This window comes from Anser anser, assembly GCF_964211835.1.
Source record: "Anser anser genome assembly, chromosome: 16".
Classification (NCBI taxonomy): domain Eukaryota; kingdom Metazoa; phylum Chordata; class Aves; order Anseriformes; family Anatidae; genus Anser; species Anser anser.
Window position 1 is genome coordinate 7,118,218 of NC_139737.1, and position 16,379 is coordinate 7,134,596.

At 41.3% G+C, this 16,379-nt stretch overlaps 1 protein-coding gene and 1 long non-coding RNA gene across 2 annotated transcripts; one reads left to right on the forward strand and one right to left on the reverse strand.

Annotated features, from left to right (window-relative positions):
• Positions 1-1,270: 1,270 nt before the first annotated feature.
• LOC310882551 lies at positions 1,271-7,744 on the reverse strand. The gene is made up of 4 exons (XR_014573023.1): positions 7,605-7,744; positions 6,392-6,824; positions 3,728-3,942; positions 1,271-1,964 (listed from the first exon to the last, which is right to left on the reverse strand). It is a non-coding gene; the product is annotated as an uncharacterized lncRNA (long non-coding RNA).
• CYP24A1 (cytochrome P450 family 24 subfamily A member 1) lies at positions 6,821-15,452 on the forward strand. The gene is made up of 12 exons (XM_083801446.1): positions 6,821-7,521; positions 7,649-7,839; positions 8,102-8,195; positions 8,908-9,004; positions 10,188-10,279; positions 11,025-11,136; positions 12,498-12,643; positions 12,910-13,076; positions 13,235-13,313; positions 13,741-13,935; positions 14,045-14,156; positions 14,355-15,452. The coding sequence occupies exons 1-11, from the start codon at positions 7,243-7,245 to the stop codon at positions 14,153-14,155; spliced, it is 1,563 nt and encodes a 520-aa protein (XP_083657572.1). The 5' UTR covers positions 6,821-7,242; the 3' UTR covers position 14,156; positions 14,355-15,452.
• Positions 15,453-16,379: the final 927 nt, after the last annotated feature.

The window sequence follows — 16,379 nt, forward strand, 5'->3', positions numbered from 1 at the left end:
TTTCAATGGTCACTATGTTTCTTGGAAGAACACACATAAGAAGGAATAAAGTCCAGTTCCCTTCTTAACCATGACACTTCAGGATTCTTTTCTCTTACCATATTATAAATTTATTCATCACTGAATCTGGAGAATGGCTCTAAACTCAGATCTATCAGTAGTATATCCAGTCTGTATTGATATTCATGATTTTTTAATCTGCACTTTTTTTTTATTATTATTATTTTTTTTGGCAGAATTACAGTGGAGTTTTGGAGAAGAATTTTCCTAATATCGGATGTCCTCATCTGATACTTTACCAAAGACAGCAATAAATACATTAAGTGTTTTCCCAAGGGCAATAGTTGCATTCAGTAGTCATACACATGAGGAAACTCGACTCTTCCCTACAGAGGACTGTGGCCAGGCATTTGAACTGAAATAAACAGCAGGATTTCAGGCAAAGGCTTTATCTGATGAGCAGATGCAGTCTGCTCTAATCCCTGCAAAAGCAATGAATAAGAGTAACCAGGATGTGGCCCAGAGGGTATTGAGTTCAGCGAAGCATAGCCCAAGTGCCTTTTGGTTGACTAATGGTAAAGGGAGATAGAGATTTCATATTTTCTTATGGCTCTAATAAAGACAAAGGAAGCAAAATGCACTCAGCTCACACCAATTCACTTGTTAAAGTTCAAACTCTTTTCTTTGTGATCTTAGAGATGTACTGCTGGATTAATAGTATCTTTTACGTATCTATTAGGTCTTTCATCAGAAAATACTCTAAAGGACACAGGCAAGGATTGTTGCCCCAGATTGTTCCTCCAGATGAAACAAAGCAGTGCTCCATAATAGTTGGTAAACATATATATATATATATATATAAACACCATTATATTCACCTTTTTTTTTGAAAATTTAGTGACCAGATATTATTAAGAAACTGTAATCCTGGGCAAGATGATTATAACACCAATAACTGGCATTCCTCCCCTCTGAAGACTTGCAAATAGCCACCATTTTGTATATCATTCAGAAGGCATTAGCAGCAAACAACACAAAAGCTGCTAATAGCAGTTTGGGACTTTGAGTTCAGAACTGGCTCAGAGGAGAGATAACACTGATGTAGTCACTGACACAACCTCCTAAACCATTCCTGTATTTTGACAAGAGTTCAAAATGTTAACCTATTATCCTGGTATTTCAGGGGAATTTAGAGACCAGATATTGTTATTTATGAAACTCTAATTCTAGAAATATACATAAAGCAAAATTAACATGACAGTCTATATTAACATAATTATGCTTTATGAAATTCTATAACATGCCAGCTCAGGAACAATATAAATAATTAAATAGATATGTATATTTAAATAAACGAGTTTAATGTGCAGGAACAATACTTTTCTGTGTCAAACTGTCTAGTAGCATATCATAGAAATAGAAACTTGAAAATCAGAAATAGAGCCTTCAAAGTCTTAGCAAGTAGTAAGACTTTGCTTTCAAAAGACTTGATATGATGTCAGGTTTATTTCAGCAGAAACACATGCATTGGACCGAAAGTAAAACAGAGTAATCTGTGCAAATGTTACAGGCTTAATCAACAAATCCAGTAAATTGCATGAGTTTGTATTTGATTCAAGTGTTTGTATAATCAGCTCAGCAAATTCTCTCAAGAAGTCATATAACATATTTTTTCCAGGCAGTTAAGACTGTGACACAGCAACTAAAAGCTTCAGTTCATAAATATAGATCATTATTTTAGATTTCAAGTGTTGTTTGAAATAAAGGGATACTTGGGATCCTCAACATTTCCTGCCTTTGAAAGCTTTCCATGTTTTTGGCAAACAGTTTTGGATCACTTACTTACATTGTAGAATCAGGACCACTGGAACTGAAATTATTTTCATAGCTTTTCAGTACCACAGCACAAGTGCTACTTTGCCCATGCTAACTGCATGTGAACAAGGCAACAGCACAACACACACCTGTAAAATTTATTAGCAAAATGTTAAATACACCCTTGCTTGTGCAATCACATGTACAAACGCACATAAAAATTAAGTACAAATATACATGATTGCTCTTAAGTACACTGTTTCTGGAAGCAGAGCTAAAATTAATTTCCCAATGGGGAGAAATCACCAAGAATTATCTGTCTCAGGATGCAGATAGCTGCTTACATTCATCTCATCAACCATGCAAGCTGTTAGGGATTCTTGCAATTGGAAACTTAAATACTTATAGAATTTAGGTGCCTTTTGAGTTGGGGATGCCTGAGGATCTACGTTTTTAGCAGTATACAGATCTAACACTGCACATCTCCACGTGAAGTGGCACAATTTAACTGATTTCTTTGGCCTGAATCTTGGGCAAAACTTGACCACCCAAATGCTTCTGTAGACTTTAGGCAGTATCTTTCACAATCTCTCCTAATACTTCCCAGGGCCCTCTGTAGCTGGAAGATCTATTCATAAATCTCCATCCAGATACTGTGTATTTACACAGGACTCTCTGCAGGTGTAACCTCAAGTGGATGCAAGTTAGCCTGATTTCTCAGATACATCACCTAGAGTCACTAACAACACCACAGGGGGATAAAATGGTAATTTGTGAAATCTGTATAATCTCTGTATAATCTGTAGGCTTTTGCTGATACTGCTAAAGTGAAATATTACAGTTTAGACTAAATATTACAGTATAGACTAAACCTAAGTGCATAGTGCTTACGTGTCACGGATCATTAGGAAGCATGAAAGAGGATAAGTCACTCTGTTTCAGTGGTAAGGAGAATACTATTTACATTATACCTTTTTCTGTCCTCTAAATTGTTCTATGCATAACATCATGCTATGCTGATAACGTCAGCAATAAATTGACACTGTTATTTTTAGAGCCATAAATACACATCATTCTTTTGCAAGGAAAAAAAAAAAAAGCATTTATACTCACTCGAACAAATATAAAATATAGGGAGATGCATTAAGACTGTCAATAATATCGGAATGGAGAAGGATAGGATGGGAGTCAACAAGAGAAAGATGGGTTATGGACATCTGGGAGAAACAAGACTGAGAGAAACAGCAGGACTTGTCTTAAACTAGTGTGGTATGAAGGAATCCACCAGCAGTTATTGCTCTGGAAGTTCTGAGCTGTCCTGAGGGGTTCAGTTCACACTGGATTCCTTCATTGTCCCCCTGGGGGTGTTGAAGATTAGTAAAGAGAAACCAGGATTTCCAGTATCAACTTCCCTGGCACAATATCCACTAGTGAAATTCCTACTTCTTCAACGTGAACCATATGATCTGAAAAATGAAATGTTCTGACAGATCACTAAATTCTACTGCTTCTTAAACTGGATGTGTCTCTCTACAGGGCTGTGTAGAAGGTGAAGAAAACTTCTAGACTTCTGCCAGCTCTGTCCAAAGAGAAAAATTCAGTCTGGGGCATCAAGTGATCCTCACAGCATCCTAATGCATAAATCCTTTGCTACAACAACTCCTTTCCCTGCTCAAGGAGGACAAAATTGCTAAAAGAGACAAGAAAATGAAAACCAGAGAGTGGTTCTAGTTATCAAAAGAAAAGGGAAAATCCAATTATGTCCTGAGTATTTCCAAGGTGACTATCAGAACATCTTGCCATGGGCCTCAATTTCTTGAGTTTCAATAAACTTATTTTTTGGTAAAGTAAACATTAACTGTGCTTAATTTAAGTCAATAAATCTCTTAATTTTCTTGAACAGTGTACTTACTAATTAGAGACTCCTTCCATAGTTGAATGTCGCAACGTTTATTGCAGAGGTAGATACTTCAAACAGGTCATGGCCAGCTAGAAGATTCCTTGGCTTGTGGAGTTTGAGCTATTCATCTCCTTTTCTGGATCCCTCTCTGAGGATTATCTTGTTCTCAGTTTGCTTGGCAGACCTATTTTTCCACACTGCTACTGTCCTCTTGTAGGTGTAATCGTCTACAATGCAATGAAATTAGAAGACTTTAGTGTTATAAAACTACATTTGTGCAAAAAATATAACAGTTTCTTTTGCTTTCATTTTACACTGAGAATCTATATAGTAAATTTGAGGTCTTGATTTTCTATTTCATTTCAGTTTCTCTTCTGTAGAATGGGAATTACTGTACTTTCCCATTTCCTAAGATGAGGTTAAATTCATCAGTATTTACAAAACTCTAAGATCCTCAGCTGGAAAGAGGCACAGATTTAGAAGTGTATAAACAAACATGAGCAAAAAAACTAGAATAACAACACTGTGTTTCCACTAGAGTTTACAAGTTGCAATCAATTTATCTTCCCCAGCATTGTGAAATACCTTCCCTATGACAGAGATTCTCCCTTTGTAGTCTACCTATTCGCTTATGACACTTAAATTGTAGCATTTTAAAAAGCACAGGAGACTTTGGAAGCATTTTTAGGGTCAAAATAGCAAAAAGCTTATTCCACCAAGGAAAAAGAGTAGAGGTCAGGAGACAGGAATTGTGTAATATATCACAAAACAAACCAACAGGAATTACAGGTATTAAGGAAAAAGATCCACTACCAATCCACAGCTTTTGGACACTAACAGATTCTTTTGGTGATATTTAGTATATTTGAAATGTACTAAATGAAGAGCAGTCGGTTCACTTTGCACTAGCTCCATGCTTTTGACGTGTTTTACAATGTGTTTGAAGCTGTTTTGTTTCCATGAGATTTGCGATCACACCTCAGTCTCTACATCCCGGTGAGAAATTCTTAACTTGATGGGAATTCCAAGCTACATTTAAAGAATATTTTACTGTTGTTTCCCAAAAGGTAGGACTAGCAATTACTTCTGCTTTGGAAGCAGCTCTAAAAATTGGACTTTGGGTACCAATTAAATATTTTAAGTGCCAAAAAACATGTAGCCTTTCTGTACCTCTGCAAGGGTCCATGTCAGGTTCTCTACAGAAGCATCACACTGGCAGATCATTTTTCAAGGAACATTCTCTCCTGACATCTGGCACTTTAGAAATCAAATCCTCCCCCCCCCCCCCCCTTTTTTTTCTTTTTTTTTTAACCATAGCAGAAGAGAAGCATGGAAGAATATGTATCACAAGCTATTTAGTTTTGATCTTCAGATATTTTCTGCTCTTTGACCTAGAAATACTCCTTGCCGCACTGCAGAATGGAAGGGAGCTTTTCATTCACAGTTGGCTCTAGCTATTAGAATTATTAGCAAATATTGGGTAGACATCTGTGGAACACGGTGACATCCTCACTGTTACAGATACTTCAGTGGGGTCACCTCACGCTGTGAGGATGTGGCCCCAAAATTCATCTCAAGAGCCTTGCTAACTGGTGTTGATTTACTGTTAAAAGTACCCTTGATGCATTCTAAAGGTCACATGAAATATCTCACTGAAAATTAAAGGCTTGTTTTTGAGATCTTTTAAAAGGGAGGGGAGGAAGAAGCAAAGGCTGCAAATGCCCTTAGAACTGCACTTTACCAGAAATTGAGGCAATCATTAGCTCTCTCAGCTCCAGGCCTAACTGAGCTGCAAATACACTAGCTTCCCTGCCAGATAGTTACACCACGACCACAGAAGTTAAATAAAACCTTTTCCATTCAGTAATTTTAAAACAGCTTAATAGAACAGATTTCGTATTAACAGGGTGGTTTCTTCCTCATAGCAGTGAGGAACATGGAAAAATTGACCTGTGCCCAGTTTAGTCTTGACTTGTCTATTCCAGACACTTCTAAAGAGATCATTTCACAGGCACTAAGCTGTGACCCTTCACGTGGGTTCGTTTGGATTCCTTAAATAGACAGGTGTCCACAGAGCACACAGATTGTCTCTTCTCATCTGGTTTCTCAGAAGAACTTATCATTGAACCAAGTCTGAACTGCACTCAGTTGACAAGGACAGGCAAGATGTGCTTTTAGTGGAACTGGTTCAAAGAAAACAAATCACAAAAATAACAACTGGTTGGGATATTTCCCTAAAAATGTGCAAACCTTTGAACCAGCTTTAATCTTAAAGCCACCTAGAAATGCTATGACCTTGTGGACTAGGTGGTATGATCCCACAGAAGAAAATCACTGGGAGGGGAAGGATGTAGAAAAATCAGAGAAACACTCTGCAGTGAGATGTCATGCTTTTGTACATTTTTCTCTGTGTTGATCACTGCCACTTCGGTCTTTTAGTTGTTATTAATTTGACTTTGAGACATGTGCCTTTCTGGGTCTCAGATTCAGTGCCAAGCCCACCTTCTGTCTATTTCTTCGCTTGTCCCGTGTCTAACACACCCATCTGCACGCTCCACATCTCTCCATCAGACACTTAAACAAAGGGGATTAGGAGCTGAGTCACAAAATGCCACTGGAACAAGATGAAAAAGGTAGCGTGGGGCAGGAGTAGAGTGAGTTCTCACAGTAGCATACCTGTTTTTCCTGGAAATTCTCCGGCTTACAGGTAGCTCTCTGTCTTGCAGTAAGATCCACAGCCTGTCTGACTTCTCTTGCAGGGAGAGGGCAGAGATCTGAGCACACAGATGTCCTGGGCTGCTTTATTTGTGCCAGCCCCTCTTCTGCCTTCATTCAGCTTGAAACCCTTTGGCTGTGTCCGAGGATTACTGTGCAGATTCCAGTTAAGAGACTTGTGGCAATAAAGGATTTTATTATTTTTTTTTGTCAGGATTTAAGGGCTGCCAACACTAACAGCGAAGGGAATTTTGCCTTCTCAGGTGATTCACTCGCATGCCCTTTTCATAAGGGGGTGGTTAGTCAGCCAGATGGGGCAGGAGCAGCCCAACTGCCAAAACTTGATGTCCCTCGGTCCCTTCGCTTTTCAGCCCATCACTTCAGAGCGCAGAATCTGAAGGAAAACCGAAGTGTTCAGCCACCTGCGCGCTGCGGTGCGAGCACCACAGCCCCCTTCCTCCTCCTGCAGATGCACCCCGACCACTTTGCGCCAGGAAAAATAAATACATAAATAAATAGAAGTTCCCAAATCCCCGAGCCAGAGGCAGAAGCCGGTTTAGGAGGCGAGCAGGCAGCTTCTCCAAGCGGCGGGGGCCGCTACCTGCGGCGCTCCCCGCCGAACCGCGGGGCCGGGGACCCCCGGGGGACCGCGGCGGAGCCCCCGGGGACCCCCGCGGGTGGCGGCGCTGGCTCGGCGCCCTCTGCCTCGCCTCACCCCTGCTTGAACCCCTTGCCCCGCAGCCTCCCCGGGCCGGGCCGAGCCCCGGCAGCCGGCCCCACCTCACCCCACCCAGGGCTCCCATTGGCCCCCGATGAAAGTCCAGCGAGCCTCCCCGCCGCTCTATAAATACGTGGAGGCGGATGGGGAGGCTGTCACCGCCGCGATGGGAGCCCGCAGCATCCTCCTCCGGCATCCCGCCCTCACCTGCGGCCTCGCCGCCGGGCGGCCTCAGGCAGCCTCCTCCCTGTGCGCCCTGCGGGGCCGCGGGCACCCCCTGGCCGCCCTGCCCGGGCCCCCCAGCTGGCCCCTGATGGGCAGCCTGCCCGACGTCCTCTGGAAGGGGGGGCTCAAGAGGCAGCATGAGACGCTGGTGAGGAGGATGGAGGGATGGGGGGAGATGGGGATGGGGATGGGGATGCTGCGGCAGGGGTCTGGGGAGCGCCCCGCACTCACCGTGTTTGGGGTTTGGGGGTGATGGTCTCTTCTGCGCCCCCCAGGCCGAGTACCACAGGCGCTTCGGGAAGATTTTCCGCATGAAGCTGGGGGCTTTCGACTCGGTTCACATCGCAGCCCCCTGCCTGCTGGAAGCCCTGTACCGCCGGGAGAGCGCCTGCCCCCAGCGCCTGGAGATCAAGCCCTGGAAAGCCTATCGGGACTATCGCGACGAGGGCTACGGGCTGCTGATCCTGTGAGTGGCGGAGGGGCTCGCTGCGGGGCGGGCAGGAACCGGGACCCCCCCAAAACTCCGCAGAGACCGGGACCCCCCCAGGGCTCTGCTGCCTGTGGCTCCGGTGAAGGTGCTGCCGGGGATGCCTTGTTGCACATGCCGCGGGGTTGTCTTCTAATCCCCCTTGCTTTTTTTTTTTTTTTAAAGCATCATCTCTCTCTCTCTTTTCAGCCTGGCTGTTTTTAATTCAGCCAGGGAATTTAATTCAGCTTTTTCCTTCCAGGGAAGGAAAGGACTGGCAGAGGGTGAGAAGCGCCTTCCAGAAGAAATTAATGAAGCCCAGCGAAGTTGTGAAACTGGACGCCACGATCAATGAGGTACTGACACATTCTTTCTCTCCCCCCACGGCCCTGGAAATTTAGGGAAAAACAAAGCAGACCAAGCAGCCCAGTTCACCTGGGTAGCTGCTCATCTGCTCTACAGCGATAAAATCACAAGTGAATGCTGTGAAATCCCCCAGGGAATAATGAGTGCAAACTGCTTATCGGGTCTGACCAAATGTGAGACCACACAAATCTGTAGCTGAGACTCACTACCTCCACAGAGCAGAAAGATTATTCCACAATGATATGGGCTCCTGCAAACAGGGATTTTCTTACTTTTCATGCATTCAGTGTTTTTTTGCCTTTACCTCTTAATTTTGGGGTTCCTCCTGCCAGGGAACACCTCACCTCTTTAACCTCCACGTTCCTCACTGAGTTTGAGGGTCATCTGTGAGAAACAGCTTAAGCGTTTTTTTTAATGTGAAGCTCCAGCATTATCCCAGTGTCAGACTGAAGCATTTTGTCCCTGCGGAGGAAAGCTCAGTTCACTGAAGTACAGACAGTAATAGCATCAGTAGTGTAAATCCAAACCTACATTAACACAGCGGGAAACAATATTGTTAAAGGAACAGGAAACATAAGTACTTCTATTTTATGCAAGATTGCTATCTATTTAAGTCACAGTTGAAATGTTAATTAAATAGGATTTTTATCAGTTGGTGTTATCTTTTTTTTTTCCTTTCTCTCTTCTCTCCAATACTTGAAGGTCCTGGAGGACTTCATGTACAGAATAGATGAAGTTTGTAACCACAACGGACAAATGGAAGATGTATATTCGGAATTCAACAAATGGTCATTTGAAAGTAAGTCTTTTTTTTGCCTGAGAACAGCATGCATTTTGTACCTGCAGTGACATTTCAAGTGAAGTCTAATTAGTGATTGTAAGCTAATTATTTCCAAACTATCAACTACAGTATCATGGAAATTATGTTGCAGAAAAGCCAGGGAACCATTAATATATGTAAAAATCATCAGCTGTTATACAAACTCTTCAATTCTGGCCAGTTATCTATGTGGCTTGTAAGAAAATTCAAACACTAATAGTGGCTTAAATCCAAAACTCGGGGGAATCACAGTGCATTTCTCTAGAGTGGGATCAGGTAGCCCACGACCGCTTCTGTCTGATATTTGTTAACTGCCAGCAGCACAAGATCAATGAAAGGATCCAGTAACAGTGAGGAAGTCTTCATTGTAGACAAGGGTTGGAAAATCCTAATTAAAATGTTTTGCATTGAGATTGAGAAGCACTGGAATTAGTTACCAAGACAGGAGCCTTCATCTTCAGAAACCTTTCAGAGCTCGCTAAGAAGCCAGGAATGACAGGGCAGGACAAGCTGCAGCAGTGGTTCCCACAAGGAAGGATGGTCAGGCATAGTGCTTAACTGAGCGAGCTCTGCCAGACCTGCCTGCTTGTGGCTAGCTCATTGGGCAACTTGTGTACTGAGTTCCTAAAAGTGCGTGTGATGTTTTGTTTGGTTGGTATTTTTCCCCTCCTCTCCACTGTCAGTGGTGATGGCTGCTTTTGGAAAGTGAAAAATAGGAAGTGATGGCTCAGAAAAATACTATATTTAAAAGCAAGGGGGAATGGGTGGGCTGTGGGATGCTGCCAGTGTTAGCAAGTGGTTTCTGGCTGTGGAAAGAACTGGAGATGCTGGACTAGGTGGGCTCTTCAGACCCTCTTTTCCTGCAACTTGGTTCTTGTCAGTAGGGTTGACTAACAGCTTATTTTCCAAATATGCCAACCCTGTTTGGCAGAATGGTCTGCTGCTCATGTGAGAGGATCAGTGCTGAATCTGATTTGTGAGGAAAGTGCCCCAGGAATGAGGCAAATGTGCAGAAGGTATTTTGGAGTGCTGTTCTCACAGGTGTTTATCACAGGACAGAGAACATTTTTCAGGAGGATAACCAAAGCCACTACCTGAAAATAAATGGTGGACACTAAATTATACAAGTGAAAGGGTGAATAATAATATTGCTTAACAACAGGTATCTGCCTGGTGCTGTATGGAAAGAGGTTTGGTCTCCTACAGCAGGATGTAGAAGAAGAAAGTCTGAATTTCATCAAGGCTGTAAAAACGGTATGGACGAGTCTTTACCTGGGGCTGTACTGATTTTTTCTACTGCTGTGGGGGTACTGGTTTAAATGGGTCAGCTGGAAAAAGAAACTCAGGCTTCTGTGCTACATGTGTATTGGCAGCCTTGTACACCTGATGCCACACTTGAACGTGCAGAGCTAGTGCTGAGCATCTGACTGTCCCTTTTATGAAGTGCCTAAATCTGTAGGGGATAACTGTTGTGTGGACAACAGGGTAATCCCAGAAATATAGTAGTCGGGTTGGTTGGTTAACTTTCCTTTCCCTCCAAGGCACCTGTTGTGCAATGCTGCTGTTTGTTGGGTGACTCGGAGTTGTGTGGGATTATGCAGATTTGCTGCTGGGCATCTTGCTGCAACTTGGCCTCTGATGCTTATTGTCCTAATTTTAACCAACTAAAAGAGAGGCATCTGGTCTAGCTTAGTTTTTTAGCTCTATCTGTTGTCAAGGGAGAGAGGCACTGCCAAAGGGTGGCTTGTCCATTTCTATAACAGGTGCCTAAAATAGACGGGATGAATCACCCACTGCAGAAACCTCTTATTCTGTACTAGCTGTTCTTAAATGTTAGCTGGAGATGGTCTTAAGTAGGATGAATCCAATCTTTTCTGTCCAGGATGGAAAATCTGCCAGGATTCTGACTTCCTGGTGAAAATTACCTCCTACTTTACGGTCTAACTTTGTTCAGATTACAAATAGATTTTAAAGATTTCGAAAATTTTCTTCACCACAGATGATGGCTACTTTTGGAATGATGATGGTGACCCCCGTGGAGCTTCACAAAGGTCTGAACACGAAAGTCTGGCAAGCTCATACTAAAGCATGGGATGACATATTTAAAACTGGTTAGTTCTTTAAACTTGACTTCTTCTTTCCCTCTTGTTGGAATTAACTTTTTTCGTATTTGTTACTGCCCTACGCTGCTCTTAATTGCTACTTCCAGCTCAGATTAAGACACCTTTCCTGCAGCTAACCACAGACCTATTCCAAGCATAGGAGCACTGCTTTCTCCTGACTAACACTTAGTGCTGGTTATGTGGCAATACCCAGTCCACAGGGAACCCCCAGAAATTTGGAAACCAGTAATATCAGAGCCCAGTTTAATCTGTCATAAATCACTGGAAACTGTATAAATGTCTCTAAAGCAAGGTATACAAGTTAGAAAGAGGACCTTGCTGTTGAGAAACAAGAATTTTACATGTAACAGTGTGCTTAAAGAAATAACAGATTTTCTGAGCAACCTGGAAAAGAATTCTGAGTCTTAAAACAAAAACAATTTAAATCATAAGGTATAGTTTGGCTTTTTGATAACATTTCCTGTCTATTTAAAATAAATCAGCCTCCAAGGCTGCAGAAATTACTCTAACTCCAGATATGAAGCAAGCTTATATTGTCAATATTTTTGACAGTGATAGTTCTAGCTAAAGATTAAGAAAGACTTTGGCACTCAGATGATTGTAGTGCTGAGGGGTATATTTTTCTTAGGTATTCAAGTAGTTGATACTTCAGGAGTTCTAGTCGTGCCAGCCACACGTGCACTTGTTTTATTGCTTTTTAGTCTATGGCTGTTAAGAAAGACGCCTTAAACCTGTTTTGTTCAGAAAAAAAAGTTTGTTGCCTATGCTTGGTATGAATAGTTCCTTAAGTAGGAACTGGGTTTAACAATTGGGATGTTCATGAGAGGATGGGTAAAATCTAGTTTGCTGTATTTAAATACAAGAAGTACATAACATTTGGCATCTATTGTTTCCTTCCCATAGTAAATGAAAAGCTTACACTTCCCCTCAGGAAATTAAGTACTAAAAGTTCTTTGATTCATTAACACCTTGATCTCTTCTGAAAATCCAAGTCAATAAATTTTACAGACTTGTATTTCTGTTTGCTAAATATGTCACTTCACACATCACTGATTTCCTTTCCTAATTTTAGAATGGAGAATTCCCAGCAGCTTACAGGAACTCTTTCTGTTCATAGTGTTTTGTTTTGTTGGTTTTTGTTTCTTTGTTGGTTTTTTTTGTTTTTGTGACTGAGTTATTTGTCTAAATGAAAACACCATTATTTATTCAGCACAACGCTCTTTTCTTGAAAAAAAGAGCATACATTGGTATCCTCTTTCAAAATCCTGCCTGTGAGCCATGTTTTTTTTATTTTTGTAGTATTTTTAGTATTGTTTTTCATTAATTACCTCCTGCTACTCTCTCCTCAGCCAAGCACTCAATTGACTGTCGGCTGCAAAAACACTCTGCAAACCCTCAGGAGGATTTCCTGTGCGACATCTACTCTGGAGGACAACTTTCTAAGAAGGAGCTGTATGCTGCCATCGCAGAGCTCCAGATTGCTGGAGTTGAAACGGTAAATTCAACTTCCTTGTAGAGAGTTTTTAAAGTTAGTGTCCTTGCTTTCTTCCATAATTGAACCAACACAAAACCTGAGAGTGAGCTAATGCTGTTGCTTCAGTGGCCTAAATTCCTAGAGAACAACTGGGATGGCTCCTAATCCCTTAGGTTTACAAAACACCATAAGGCAGTGGCCAACTATAAATGTGGCTTTGAACTTCTGGTAACTTCTTTTTTCTGTCACTAATTGGAAACCTTGCATTTCTTTTGATTTTGTTTCAGACGGCCAATAGCTTACTGTGGGCTTTGTACAACATTTCACGCAATCCACGTGTTCAGCAGAAGCTTCTTCAGGAAATACAGAGTATTTTGACTGCCAATGAGAATCCAAGTGCTGAGAACTTGAAAAATATGCCTTACCTAAAAGCATGTTTGAAAGAATCTATGAGGTAAAATTCTCAAATAACTTGCAGAAAGCAACAGGACCACAAAGTTTTACCAGCTAGTGTGTACTAACTTTGTGCACCTCGTTGTTTAGGGTTGTTTAATATACATATAGGAAGAAAAAATGCTAGAAATCTGACTCATTTTTTTTCTTTCACTGTAGATTAACACCATCTGTACCTTTTACCACTCGCACTATTGACAAAGAAATGGTTCTAGGAGACTATGTACTACCCAAAGGGGTAAGTCAATTAATTTAGTGTATTAAAATATTTTATCAATTAACTATCCTGTAAACAATTGAAGTTAGTTGGAAATTTCAGTCCCAGAATGACTTTGCCAAAGGATGGGTTTTGGCATCAGGCCTAAGTGAGGAAGTCAGGACAAGAATTCCCATAAGTGGGAAAACCATCGCTGCCTGCACTGTTATTTAGCCAAAAATATTTTGGTGCTCCATTTCAAGATTTTTTTTTCCAAAATTTTCAATTATTTTCTAAAGAAGATATGACCTTTCCTGTGTTTGGATTAATCTTCTGAGAGTTGCATGAGTTCTTCTGAGAAAACTGCCTTGCCTTCACTGCTTTTTTTTTTGTTCCATTAACAAGCTGATTCACTTGGTAGCTCTAAGCCAATTCTAAACTGAGACTGTCTCTATTGCTTTGTTTGTAGACAGTACTAATGATAAATACTCATGCCTTGGGTTCCAATGAAGAATACTTTAATGGCTGGACTCAGTTTAAACCAGAGCGCTGGCTTCAGAAGAACTCAATAAATCCCTTTTCTCATGTCCCATTTGGCATTGGGAAGCGGATGTGCATCGGACGTCGGTTGGCAGAGCTGCAGCTTCACTTGGCCCTTTGCTGGGTAAATACTCTCACATGGTATCTTTTACACAACGTGTGGTTGTTCTACACTTCATCTCATCAGACGATGTGGAAGCTAAGACATGCTAACTGAAATGGTTGTGTTTCAGATCATTCGCAAATACCAAATAGTGGCAACAGATGACAAGCCGGTGGAAACACTCCATTCAGGAATACTGATTCCCAGCCGGGAGCTCCCCATCGCGTTTCACAGGCGATAAGGTATGGGCATAAGGGTCTCCTGAGTAATGAGACTTTTCTTTGAACCTCATTTAAAATCATCTGTTCACTTATACTCGTATTTCTATGCTCTCACGATGTGATATTTATTAAATGCCATCATTCTTCGTTACTTTTAACAAAAAACATCTTATGTGCTGCAAAAGATCACAATATAGATTCTGTTTCTTTTTAATACAGCTTGCAAACTGACAAATGAGAATCCTTCTGCTGCCTTTCCTGAACAAAATATACATTGACTGGGAAAGCCAAAACCTGTGGTAATGGTGGAGAAACTGCAACACACACGCCTCAAACAACAGAAACAGTACCAACAAAAGCTCCTATAATGTTTTATTGGAAAGCATGGTTAATTCAGCTGTACTTGGCAATGCTAAAAGGAAAGAAAAATAGTCTGCACATTCATATACCTACACAAATACACTGGCTTAGTGCAGTGGAGGGACTGTGCAGGACAGAGCTTGATCATGAGCTATGGAGTGTTAGATATGGTTGTTAGTGCACCGGGAAACTATTACAGACGCAAGCTGTTCAGCAGGCTAGCCTGAAAAAAGCTCATCTCATCTCCAGTTTGTGGGTATCACAGTGGAAATCTGGGGGGATAGCAATCACGACTGCCCTGGTCCTGTTAGCTCAGGGTTGAAGAGCTTCAAGAAGTCAGCTTAAGGGTAAAGGAACTTGCTTAGTCCTTATCTTTTTTATTTTTTGTATGAGGGGCCTTATCCTTTAATGGAATCACTGGAATCCTATGGGTTCTGCCACTATAAAATGATGATTATCCTAACAGGATAGTTCCTTCAGCAGATGAGTAATATAAAATGCATGTTTAAAGCATCACAGGAAATAAGGAACCTAAATATTTCCAGGAGTGTTTTTGTTTGTTTGTTTTTGTGGAGATTTCAATACCTAAATATTCAATATTTAGATATTTCTATATCTAAAGGTTAAACTTGTCACTGCCCTGCACACACAATACTGTATGTTAACTATTATGGCCGCTGGTGTATTTTTCCTATGATGCAGTTTTGAGTGAAGGTTTATATACAAATCCATGAATGATTTTTTTTATATATTCTGAAATAATACAGATTCTTAGCATTTGTTGTCTTCTAGGGTGGTTTTGTTTGCCTGTTTGTTTTCCTCTGTTAGTTATTGTCATATATTGTCATACATTTACATGCTTGAGTATGTGTAAAGGAATCCGTGCATTATTTGAATCTTTCTAGACAATTTTGTAACAGCCAGTTTTGTAATAACGATATTTTCTATACATATTCATCCATAGTTTTATAATAAAAGTCTTCATTGTGTTACAAAAAATCGTGTATTTCATAGTAACTTCTTGAAGAAAAAATTGCCATGATACTTCCCTCAGTGCTTGATTTGTGTGTTATAATTGTAACACAAGAAACAACCTGGGATGAGACTAATAGAAAACTTGTACTCTGTTCATCTGTTGTTTTACGTCTGCATGGCTATAAGTCTTACATCAACCACTGATGCTAACAAATACAGCTTCAGCACAAGCTCAGTTCTGTCTATTAGCAGTGTATGAAGGCTAAGGCTACATAGCTAAATGATAATGAGGGCATTAATAGCTATACCCTGTAGCCTCCAAAGACTCAAAGAGATTTTGATTCTTAACATTGTAGACTGAAGTCCTAAGTACCACTTAAGTGCCCCATGATGTCCCAGATTTCTATTAACAAAGCTTTCTGACGCATTCCCATACGTAACCCCACAAGCACTTCCCATCTAAATTTTCCTCCAAGACCTGTCTCACCCTCACCAAGCCCAGCTCCTGATGGAGGGGCCAGTGGGCCCTGCCTGGTACAGGACCAGCCCTGGGCATGTGGATCCCGGTTGCAAGTACATGGGCAAAGCCCTACAGCACCGATCTTTGATGCCAAATGCCTCTTGTAGCATTAATCTTTTTGGTATTCCTTCAGTCTAGGCTAGTCTGGGTATTCAGGAACGTAACTCTGTCCCTACAGTTCCTTTCCCTCTGTATAATCTTATCAGGCATCAGTGAACGCGAGCATTACAGGGCTTTCTGCATCCCTGGCGCAGTATGAACACGTTTCTCCCCACCATGCACAGCACCGTGGGCTCAAGGGATGGGGTTGTTACATTTCTCTTCCACTATGACAAGATAAAATCAATCTAAAGTTTTGAGAAAGGGTGAAAATAATTTGAACCTTTGTG